This window comes from Sesamum indicum, linkage group LG6 (genome assembly GCF_026168435.1).
Source record: "Sesamum indicum cultivar Baizhima isolate 11 linkage group LG6, ASM2616843v1, whole genome shotgun sequence".
Classification (NCBI taxonomy): domain Eukaryota; kingdom Viridiplantae; phylum Streptophyta; class Magnoliopsida; order Lamiales; family Pedaliaceae; genus Sesamum; species Sesamum indicum.
In genome coordinates this window covers 19,984,557-19,996,771 of record NC_142662.1, presented here as the reverse complement: position 1 = coordinate 19,996,771, position 12,215 = coordinate 19,984,557, and the positions used below count along the sequence as shown (strand labels likewise).

Below are 12,215 nucleotides of genomic sequence, written 5' to 3'. Positions count from 1 at the left end.
TCATTGTACTATTTCTGGCTCGAGTAAAAGAGATTTTACCAAAGAGTTTCAACAGGCATAGCTTGGGGCGTTTATTTGGAATGTTCACAATTGGGTTAATCAAATCGAACTAAAAGTTCGGTTAACCAAATCGGACTGAAAGTTCAATTAACCAAATTTTGGTATGTTGAAATGGCTTATCGATACCGAATCAAGATGTTCGGTTTGGTTCAGTAATCGAACTTATTTCAGTTCGGTTCGATTTTTGTACCGAATAAACTAAAAATTATAAAATATATATATATATATTAATTATGTTATCTATTTGTTATTTTGTTATAAATTATTAATAATTCTAATAATTGAGTACGTATAATTATAAAATTATTATTTTTTGTTATAAATATATATTAAGATATTTAATATTTATAGATTATTTTTTATTATATTTATATATATTCGTACATTTTTCAAATTCGTTATTCGATATGTTCGATTAACCAACATAAGAAAACAAAATCCAACCAAATTTCCATTTGATATTTGTTAAAAACCAATTTTTTTGATTGGGTTGATTAACCAAAAATTGGACGCCCATAGCGTTTATCAATTTCTGCTCAACGTCTACAGAAAATACAAGTTAGAAAGTGATTTCAGCAATTTTTTATGGACAAACTGATTCATTACACTAATTTTTGTTTTCTTCCACCTTGTCGTACGTTATAAGATTATTGTCATAACTATCAACAAAATCGCAAACATGAGATTCTTACAGACGAGGGTATGAGAGTATCACCATAATTATTAACAAAAGATACTTAGAAGACGAGTCCCACGATGTAAACTAATGTCTGCAAAGAAGAAAAACATGAGAAATTGATGCCGCTTTCTTGGTTCAAATTAGCAGACTCCTATGGTTGGGAAGTATCTATCTATGTAATAATTGCATATGAAGCCAATCTGAGTAACTGTTCCATGCTAATCAATGTATACAGATACGTATGCTGCACAAGCAAAGAGTTTCCAGTCCAATCCAACAGGTAAAAGCAACTGAATTCAGGCATCTTATTTCAGCATCAAGATTCAAAACATGTTCAGCATTCACCAATTGGCCAGATACAAATGCAACATCTTAAGTAACATGTATCATTCCATTTTCCATCACATCAAACAAAGCATCAGATACAACAGGCATTACATTGCTGCCGTCCAAACACAGTGCAAAATTTCCAGAGACAGCGAGCTACTAGATTATGTATGACTTTGTTTTATAGAGGCAGGCGAGTCGACAGCCATTGCTGCAGTTCAACAGAAAAGAAACTCTTATTAGTCCTCCTTAATTAATGCAGCTAGGTAATATCAACGAAAGCACATTTTAGGACATGAATTAAGAGCTTGTTTGGGTCGGATGAAAAACAAAGATAAAAAAAAAATGAAAAGATATGCATACATATAAGAAAGTCTCATGTTTAGTTAGGGAAAATAAATGGAACGAAAGTAAAAGTTTGATGTATATGAAACCGTTTGGAGCCCAATTTGTTTCCGTCCAAGTGGAAGTATAAGACTAAAAAGAATAAAAGGTACTCATTTTATTTTATTATATTACCTAGAAACATTAGTTTACTATAAAAGAACACTTCTTTTATTTGAAATATTGGCAGCGAAAAAAATATTTCTTTATTGCTTCTGTTTGATGCATATTTTTATTTACAAGTTTTCAGGTTTAATTTGAATTTTTTAATAATTTTCAAATTAATTTAGTATTAACTTATTTATTTCTAATATAAAATGATGAGAAAAGGGTTGGTAAAATTAAAAAATAAATAAAAATAGTCTTTCCGTTACAATTTATTCTGTCTGTACCGAACAGCTCGAAGGGGTTTGTTTGGATAATTTCAAGCGACAATCGATTCAAATCCTAAGCTATTTTCCCATCATCAAGCCATAGCTACAATCACCAAGTCGAAATGCAACCTGAGGGTATGTTCTATATTGAGTGTTTCGTTTGTTGAACAAGTTATATGCATTCTTCATCACTTTTCATCATATGTATTTTCCTATATAATGCAGTGATACATGAGTTTCTCTTCTTCCGATACCGGTTATGAGTCTATATAACATCTTATTCCCAAAAGAACCACATTTCTCAACCCCTTTTCTTGTATGACTTCCCTACGAAGATTTCTTAATCAGTTTCCTGATCATTATCAGAATGAAAATGAGGAAAGAAGCAAACCTGCATGCTCATTTAGCCAAAAGATTTTGTATGTCTTTCTGCACGAGGAAAAGAAACACAAAAAAGAAAGTACCAAATCAGATGCAAATGTAACTAGTAATGACGCAAAGTAATGAAGAAGACATTCTACCTCAATTGCAAGTGGTGATGTTGTAGGAGCGTATCTCTGCACAACCTTTCCTTCTTTGTTCACCAGAAACTTCGTGAAATTCCACTTGATAGCGTCTACAAGTATGCCACCTTTTTCCGACTTCAAGAACTTGTAAAGGGGTGCCGTGTTCTTTCCATTGACATCAATCTACAATACCAGTTTAAGCAGTATATATGTTGCTGAATTATCCATCATGACATCAATCTACAATACCAGTTTAAGCAGTATATATGTTGCTGAATTATCCATCATGACATGAATCAATAGTACTAGTTTCAGCCGGTTGATAATCTTGACTCTCAAAGTTTTCTGATATCCTTCCTAGAAGAAAAGATATAGCCTTTTATAGAAGTACTAAGGAATACGATTATCACCTAATTCAAGTAAGAATACCTTCTCAAAAATTGGGAATTCAGCTTTAAACCTAGTGCATGCAGTTTCTTGAATCTCCTCATTTGTTCCTGGTTCTTGGGAAGCAAACTGATTGCAAGGAAATGCTAGAATCTCAAAACCTAAAATGGAAACACAAGGCATTGACACACCACCTTAGACAGTTCTATATTGTCTATGAACAGCAAAAATTGGGAAACACACCTTGATCTTTGTACTTCTCGTACAAAACGTTCAACTCCTTGTAATTTGACTGCGTTAAACCACTGTAAAGAGGGAAAAGAGTACAGAGTTATGGCTGGACTTAGATTAAGGAAACATCAAACATAGTTTGCACCAGAGAGTCCTATGCATAATACATGGATAAACAAGAAATATAGAGACTTCGAGGAGAAACCTAAGGTGCATCTCCGAGGAAAATATAATTCAACATCATCCCGCATGCAAGATCGAGTTTACCAGCCTCCATGATTTTACCTTTTCTAAGATTATATCACTATTCGTTCTAGGTTTCATCTAAATAATTTTCTGCGTAAATTCCCTCTCAGAATGTCAGCTAATTACTTCCTTTTATTTCATTGAACTCTTGTACTTTTCACTAAATGTGATTTGACAATATTGCATAAAGAACTTATATCTTCTGTGAAACTGGGATAACATAGCACCGAGATATTTGTTCCTTCCAGAATTACTAAATGCAGTCAAGACCAACTAGGTGATCTACATTTATGAATGGGCAATATATCTATTCAAATAAAAATTCGGGAGTAATCTATCATTGGATGGGTAATTGATCTAAAATTGATCTAAAATGGATGGGTAGTATAGCAGCCAATAACAATAATTGATCTAAAATTTTTAAATTTTCTGAGATGAGTAGTAGCCTAAACAAGGAGACCAAAGTATGTAAAAGCTTCGACACAGGTAGCTGCTTAGCTTCAAGAGGACGCCGACAAATCTCAGAGCAGCAGATGTGACAATTTACCATTTTGAAGCAACATTGACAATCAGAAGAACCTTCCCTTGGTAATTGCTCAAAGGCACATCATTTCCATGAATATCCTGTATTTCAATTTATTTAGCACGCAGAACATGAGAGGCAGTGATCCATGTTGAAAAAGTAACTGAAATCTACTACTTTTAAACATTAACAAAGTATTCTATTACAAAAGAGAACCATGAGACCATAACAGAAATTCATGAACGGATAATCTAGTTATAAACACCCCATGATTTGACCACACTCCTTTCAATTGCCCTGGGATTGTAAAGGCTCCCTGCATTTGGAATAAACTATCCAGTTGGACCAAACAAAACTCAATTTTTTCAATGCAACCCGAAACTAAAAATGAGACTCTTGCTTTCGGAATTGCATGATGAGCATGAACAACTATTCATTATTAACCCATGTTCGGGTTTTGGTTAGCCAATGACGGCAGAAACCTCAGAGATTCACTAAGCAGTGGTCTTTGACTTAATTGAACTCAAGAGGGCAGGTTGCAAGCTTACAAAATGTGACCTTATCGAATGCCAATACACGCCAGCCGAAGTTTGGACAAATGAGGCACAATTTTAAGCACTATTATTGCAGCAATGATTGGGTTGGAGAATGTCTCACTCAAAATCTCACCCCAGCACGAAGATGCCTTTGAAGCAATGACAAAGTTTTGCTTAATGCGATCCTCTATTTCTATGCACGGCAAGTCCAAATCCCACAACGCTCCTAATTTGGCAACTGAAGTTAACTGTCATGACCATTCATTTTCCCCTCGTTTCACTACTAAAGTCGTCATAAATCCTTTCTAATCCAAGAATTCTCAGATATAAGAAATCAAGAAACAAACCAATTGCCATGCATAAAAGAAACTACTTTTCCTCTCCTACTACCTATTCAACAGACAACAAGAGATCGATTCATTTAAAAAAAAAACATAATCTCCACAAACTAGAAAGGACACCACAAATCACAAAAGTTATCAGACAGTAGATGGAAATTAACGAAGTAGGCCAGCAAAATCAAAACTAAACCACAATCTTGAAACGATTGGATCTAAACTACCCACCTTGACAGTGAAATCGTAGATAGATTTGGAGGGTTCCGCGGCCATATCTTTAGCAGCAGGGTAGCTGTAATGCAACCAGAAGGCGAGTCCAAGACAGATAAGAGATGCCCAGGTAATGGGTCTGGAGAAAAACATTTGTCTTTTCTGTGTAGGGAGCTGTACTGCCTGAAAACAACCAAAGATTAGTCAACACTCAACAGGGAAAAGGACAGGGTTGTTGTTTCTCGATTTGTACTTGTTTTTTTTCTCTGGATTCGCCACTCGTGGCCGTGGGTAGATGAACCAACCGGCTAATTCAATTTTGGAGGGCCGGCATTAAGGCACAACTGCTTCTGTTTGTGCTACTGCTAGCTTGATGCCGATGTTCAACTATTCAAACCGTTGCATGAAAACATATGACAATGTGTCATTGTTAATATAAATCAGACTGCGTATGATTTTAATAGTTTAGATAAATAAGACATCGTTGGTATTAGGATAATGGGTGGATTGTAATCTGGGCCATTTTTATCTGTCCATCCCAGACCCAAAGGATTAAATTTTCCTTGTCCAATTATATCTTTATACAACCATTATTAATCAAAATTTGGATAAGAACCCAGTAAGACTATTGATGGGCTTTTGTTCCTGGGATTCACCAAAAAGTAAAAATAGTTAGTACAATGTTATCGACATTTTCTAAGGAGTATATATGTAATTTTCTAACAAATTAGGGAATATTTATATAAATGATGTTAACATTTTATGGTGGATATATGTGATTTTTCAACAAACAAACGTAATTCAGTTGGGTATAGTTATAAAACGTTATTTTATTATGAATTTCAATTATCAATAACTATACAGTAATTAAATATATGAAAATATTTATTATTTATATTAACTTATAATTAATAACTGATGGCACTTGAACACATAACCTCATTGTTGATATGAATTGTATATCCGATATATGATTGGACTCAAATCCTGTAGACCAAAAAACTATAATCATAGAATATCGATCTACTCTTTAGAATTCGTTTGATATTTTCACCCAATATAATTTAAGGATTACGTGCAATTTATCCTCTTGTGATATGAAAATAAAACTAAAAAAACTCAAAAATAATAAATTATTTATATTTTAAAAAATAAAGTAAACTACCTTCTATTTTAATTGTTATTTGGGACTAATTTACTTTATTTTTTAAAACATAAGTTTGTTATTTTTTTTTTATTAAGGGGTTCCAAATATTATATAAGAATGCAGATTGCATTTATTCCTATAATCTAGGACAACAAATTTGGTGCCGGTGATGGGCTAGATTGCCTTTTTCTAGATTTAGGATAAGTCTAAGAAGAGCAGTTACTGAGATGAGATAAGTTGGCCCAACAAATACAATAGTGTAATGAAAAATCTAAGGCAAACAAATATAATATGTTCTGTACAAGAAAGAGAAGATTAGGTAGCAGTTTCACCTACTTCAATATTGCAAATAATATATGGAAAATTCTTGTTCGAATTAGATTTGATCGAACCAATTCAATCATAAAATAACTATATCATATTTGCTATGTAATCAATCATTTTTATTAAATTATACATCAATGACACAAAAAATATATTGCGCTTATCATATGATATATATATATAGATAGATTCAAATGTGACGGAATTTAAGCCGGAGCGAAAATTTCCCAATAATATATGGTCTTCATTCTTATTTTGTTTCTATCATACTGTGGATAAAAACATGCTATACATACCATTTTATATGGTCTCAAAAGAATCGATCAAAGTTAAGAGGTTGGAACATGAATTGTGAGCCACACACAATGATTAGGTAATTCTTGGACTACAAGACAACCTAAACCATCGCCCACTGTTCCCCAACCTTTTCACTTTCACTTTCGCCCCAAGATGGTGCCTTAAAAGTCAAGCACATTATGTCTAAGAACCAACTTCCATCCCTACATGCCACTCACAAATGCCATTATAAATAATTTACACACCAGTCATTTTCTTAGTCATTCTTTCGATTACACCACTAACACAACCATCGTTGTTGCCACCACGCATGGCACAAATGGCATCAAAAAGCCTAACCTCAGCCGCCATTCTCCTCCTCCTCCTCCTCGATTGGTCAGCCACGCCCACTGTAGCAAGAGTTCGGAACCGCCACCGCCCGTGCAAGAGAATGGTGTTCTACTTCCACGACATACTCTACAACGAGCACAACGCCAAGAATGCAACGGCTGCCATCGTTGGAGCTCCCGCGTGGGGCAACACCACAATCTTGGCTGGCCAAAATCACTTTGGGAACGTGGTCGTTTTCGACGATCCCATCACGTTGGACAACAATCTGCATTCGCCTGCGGTGGGGCGGGCCCAAGGATTCTATCTATATGACAAGAAAGATGTATTCACTGCATGGCTAGGGTTTTCGTTTGTGTTCAACTCCAGCGAGCACAAGGGCTCCATCAATTTTGCTGGGGCGGATCCATTGATGAACAAGACTCGGGAGATTTCGGTGATTGGCGGGACAGGTGAGTTTTTCATGGCGAGAGGGGTGGCCACTCTGATGACTGATGCCTTCGAGGGAGAGGTTTACTTCAGGCTTCGGGCTGATATTAGGCTATATGAGTGTTGGTAAAGAGTGCAAAATGATATTTTCTAATTCCCAAGCTATTTTCCTTTGGATTTCAGCTTTCTCTGTCTATGTTTTCTTACCAATTATGAGAAAGTCCTTTAATTAATTACAAAAGAATTTAAGCGAAAGAACTTTGTCATTTGATATAAATGTGGAATTTCTAGACCCAATTGTAGGTGCCGAAACGAGGCCCGGCCCGTACATATGAAGTCATCATTGCTTCTAATATTCTCCGTACATGTGTTTCTCTGTATGATTAGTATTTTAATATATAGTAAATGTTAGTGTTTATAAGTAATTTGTTAATTGCTACTGTAATTGTTAATAATTGAGATTTATAATTTAATTATAATCAATTCACTCCAATGAAAAAAAGATTTGACCGTTGATAAGCACGTGGAGGCTGCAAATTAAGGGGTAGGGGGTGGGTCCAGATGAATTGAGTTCAAATTTATGGGTCAAAATGGCATGAGTGCTACTGAGGCGAGTCCAAGAAGGGTGCACTTCGGGTGGAGACAGCCTGACAGGGGTCCAATGAGAAGTGCTTTTAAAGCGCAAAACACCCTGACACGATCTCGAAGTGTCTAAATAGTACAAGGATCCGTGCACTATTTACTCGGTTCAAGTGGTACCTGATCTAACCCAATTTATGATTTGGAATCACCGCCATCAATTACTCAATACCTGAAAATATTAAGATCACGACACTTAAACTTATATAAATAGGTAAATTACAACTATAAATATTTCAAAACTATTTTAGAGCCAAGGTAAGTCATATACATCTACAAATTTGTTCAATGATGAAATAAATTAAAACTATAAAAAAATTACAAGAAATAAATAAATATTATATTTTAAATGGATGCACACGGCATGTGCGACACCCACATTGTATAAAACATGCATTATATATATAATAAAAGGATAATTACACTCTGCTTTCTTAAAGTTTGGTATAATTATATATATACTCCTTGTAATTTGAAAAATTACATCTAACACATTTGAGGTTTACTTCCGTCTAACAAATAAGTACCTATATTAGTCAGAATTCATCGAATTTGTTGATATTAACAAAAAGAATCTATATTAACCCTTAATTGACTTATTACTGACTTTTGGGTCCAATAAATTTTTTTGTGATTAAATTAACCTCATACGTCCTCACACGTCAATGCATATGAAGAGATATATTTTTACCGTTATAAGGGTAATTTAGTTTGAAAAAATTGCTTGACCTCAATAAGTCAGTAATCAGTCAATAAAGGGTAAATATCAATTTTCATCATTTTTTTTGTTAATATCAACAAATTCACTGAATTTTGACTAATGAGGAACTTATTTATTAGAGGAAAGCAAATATCAGGGGTGTTAGATATAATTTTTCAAACCACAGAAAATCTACGTATAATTACATCAAATTTTAGGAGTGTGTAATTATCCTATAATAAAACATCACACTAAAATATTTATTTACTAAAAAGGAGAGAAGGATATTAATTTAGGTGGTTGATGGAATCTTGTGTATGAATGATCACACGAGAGTTCCTCTTCCCTTCCCTGCTACTTAGACTCTCTGATTCTCCTTGTGCACCACTCCTTTTCAAGGGGATTCACAATTGATATTAAAGTCGTGTTTTCATTAGGGGCTGCAAAATATTCATATTCTCCTCTATCTCGCATTTCAGAGACCTAGAATGAAGAAGTAGGATAATCCGATGCCATTCGAATACTTCTTTACCCCTAAACTTTTAGACATTTGGCATCTCTCCATCTTTTTCCAAGCTTACACCTTTCCAGCTTCCCCCACTCTCTCAACATTTTAGCCTTTTTAATTTTAAATTTATTTAATATTCCTACATTTTATAAGATATTTTTTTCCAAGTTTTTTGAGATATTATGATAATATATCTCAAAATTCTCCGTTTTTCTTTATATATTATTTATTGCTATATCATAATATTTAAATTCAAATTTTTACAACTACCTCCCTTAAAATTTGGCACAATTACAAATATCTCATTGTTGTTTGAAAAATTACTAATATTCCCTGATTTTAACGTTTATTTAACGAGTCCATTTCATTAGGTTTTTATTCAATTTTTATGATAAACACCAAAATACTTTTTTGGATTATGAATTATAATTTTATAAAATATTTTTATGAACTAATATTCTTGATGGATTATTTACTTTACCTGCCCTCATATTTTTTTAATATATTTATAAATTAACCAACATATTCAAAGTAAATAAAGAAACAAGACATTATCGCACTAATATTAAAAATAAAATATCAACGGATATTCATAGGACCCAAACTCATAATGTTGTGGTTCATACTTGAAGGACGTAGACATTCTTGTCCTAAATTAATTTTTGCCCACGTCACTAGTACTAATTACTAAATACTAAATAAATATACTATAAAGCAAGTTTTGAACTAAAAAAGAAATTGAATTCATTTTAAAATGTTCCCTAAAAGAGAGAGAGAATGGGGTTATTTCTGAAATCAATGTCACAACAAATACTAATTAATTTAGGTTATTCGACTGTTATTCACACGGCATATTTCATTATTTTAGTGCAACTTGACCTTAAAAGCTTCGAAAATTTCATTCCGACCCTTCGCAAACAAACAGTGCCAATTTCAGCCTCGGGCGTCTCAATTGGGGGATTGGATTGGATTTTCAATTCCAAAATCTGTTGCGCGTATACATATCATGTCTACGGAATTGCGTCATGTATTTTAGAAATAATTACATTATCTCCTCTTAAAATTTAGTATATCTATATATACATTCTCTGTAATTTGAAAAGTTACAATATTACATTTAGTTCTAAAATTTTGCATCCCTCTAACAAATAGGTACATTCGTTAGTAAAAATTTATTAAATTTGTTGATATTACAAAAAATTAAATAAAAATTAATATTTATCCTCATAAATGGATACGTGCATGCTACTCCATTTTTTTAAAAAAAATAATTTTCTACTTTATATATATATATTTTAAATTATATTATTTTAACAAAGTTATAACTAGTCCCTAAACCCATTATACGAACTCTTCGCAAAGTATGTTATTCTTTCATTGCTATTTAAGTATAGGTTTCAACTATCATAGAAGAATGTTGTACTTCTGGTCTCAAGGAGAAGGTAGGCAGCAAAGCCTGTCAATGATCCCTAGACCTGGTTTTATAAATGAGGCTTATTGTGCATTGTCAGTCCCCCTTGCTAGAAGCCCTTGGGCATAATTCCCAATTCCGTACTCAGTTGTGCAATAGACACTTTTTTTTTTGTGTGTAAATATAAGTTTCATTAATAAAACAAAATCATACAGTACAACAATGTTCAACTGGTGGTTTCTCTCTCGACAGGCCAAGGGATACGCCATAATCTATATAACGCACATGAACTAATAGAACGAGATAAATTAACACTGATAATCCCTGTCTAATATCTTCCATAATGATGATGGCTGTGATGCTCGGTGGTTGCTCCATAAAGCGTCCCAAATTTCGTTTCCTCCAAATGTAGTAAATGCAAGCAGCAATAGACACTTTTGGAGTAGATAAATTTTACTAATATTACCTGAATAGATAATTTTAAATTCGACAAGACATGACGATATTAAAATGGATAAAAAAAAGTAAAAATTAAAATATTTACAAAAGAAGGCCCTAGCCTATTATTATGCATTTCAGTGGCCCTAGCTAAGAGATGATCTTGATCCTGGATTAGGGTTGTACAATAGACTCTTTTGAACAGGCAAAATCTACTAATAAATATCTAAATAATAGGTTTAAATTCGAAACGTTATGAACATATTAAAGTAGATAAAAAAAAAAAGAGAAAAATAAAAATAGTAATAAAAGGAGGCGGCTGGGTTGTTTACATTGGGGCGGGGAATCAGGTCCAACCTGTTAGCACAGCAGTCACCGGTGGCCCACCCCACCGCACCACGAGCGGTGACGAGCCGCTCCCGACTCTTGAAGGACTCAATTACAATTTGCCACAACAGAAATTTAAAATAATAACCACCAAAAGTCACGTTGGAGTTTGGCCACCCTACGTCGTTTCGCCACGACCCCCTCTGCAAAGTCTACGTGACCTTTCATTGTTGCGAAGCATCTTCACACAACCTTTTTTCCTCAAAAAGAAAAAAGAAAAAGAAATTATTATTGCTTCGCCGAAAACCATGTGCTGGTGTGGATGTTCCTGGACTGAAAAGCCACCTATGTTCACTCACTTAACTATATAATTATGCACAAACATTGTACTATGATGAGTTTTCCTTTTTGTTTTGTTGGTATTGTTAGTCACGTTACTATTTTTAATTTCGATTTTCTTTTTTATTTTGTTTTTGTTGGTATTGTAATAATAACATTAGAGGGATTCTAATTATAGTCGTTTAATGTTTGAATTGAATATAGATCGTAAAATAGAAATGCTTAAAATTATAAAAAAATGTTATGGCAGAAAAAACTATACTTGGGGTGTGGAGATTGAAGAACGGTAATTTATAGATTTTTTTAATTGTTCGATTTTTTTCGGTAAATGTAATTTTCATAAATATGAAGAAATATAGTACAACAATCATAAATCAGGTAGTGTTTTCATCGACTTAATTGTACGATTTTATATGAATCATACATTTGGGAATAATTAATTGGGCACGACAACCAACATTCTATATGTTAGAGAGTTCAATAGAAGAAAATGTGAAGCCATTCATCATAACTACTAATCAAGATGAA

General features: G+C 33.5%; 2 protein-coding genes across 3 annotated transcripts; one reads left to right on the top strand and one right to left on the bottom strand.

Moving 5' to 3' along the window:
* Positions 1 to 1,020: 1,020 nt before the first annotated feature.
* On the bottom strand, positions 1,021 to 5,218 carry GPX2 (glutathione peroxidase 2). Of its 2 annotated transcripts, XM_011082582.3 has the most exons (8): positions 5,055 to 5,218; positions 4,820 to 4,984; positions 3,742 to 3,818; positions 2,961 to 3,022; positions 2,760 to 2,878; positions 2,346 to 2,513; positions 2,216 to 2,253; positions 1,021 to 1,277 (listed from the first exon to the last, which is right to left on the bottom strand). In XM_011082582.3, exons 2-7 carry the CDS (start codon positions 4,952 to 4,954, stop codon positions 2,224 to 2,226), a joined length of 591 nt encoding a protein of 196 aa, XP_011080884.1. In that variant the 5' UTR covers positions 4,955 to 4,984; positions 5,055 to 5,218; the 3' UTR covers positions 1,021 to 1,277; positions 2,216 to 2,223. The 2 variants fall into 2 exon arrangements, with proteins under 2 accessions (XP_011080884.1, XP_088737881.1); XM_088881755.1 differs by lacking the exon at positions 5,055 to 5,218 and having other exon boundaries at positions 4,820 to 5,034.
* A 1,534-nt stretch (positions 5,219 to 6,752) lies between these two features.
* On the top strand, positions 6,753 to 7,617 carry LOC105164036 (dirigent protein). The gene has a single exon (XM_011082583.3). The coding sequence runs from the start codon at positions 6,880 to 6,882 to the stop codon at positions 7,453 to 7,455; it is 576 nt and encodes a 191-aa protein (XP_011080885.1). The 5' UTR covers positions 6,753 to 6,879; the 3' UTR covers positions 7,456 to 7,617.
* Positions 7,618 to 12,215: the final 4,598 nt, after the last annotated feature.

Bases quoted from the DNA above. Each gene is read 5' to 3' on its own strand.
- GPX2 (XM_011082582.3), bottom strand. From the start codon at position 4,954: ATGTTTTTCTCCAGACCCATTACCTGGGCATCTCTTATCTGTCTTGGA. The intron at 3,819-4,819 runs GTGGGTAGTTTA...ATTGAAATACAG, and splicing joins TCTACGATTTCACTGTCAAG to GATATTCATGGAAATGATGT. The intron at 2,254-2,345 runs GTAGAATGTCTT...TTCCTCGTGCAG, and splicing joins CATCACCACTTGCAATTGAG to AAAGACATACAAAATCTTTT.
- LOC105164036 (XM_011082583.3), top strand. From the start codon at position 6,880: ATGGCACAAATGGCATCAAAAAGCCTAACCTCAGCCGCCATTCTCCTC.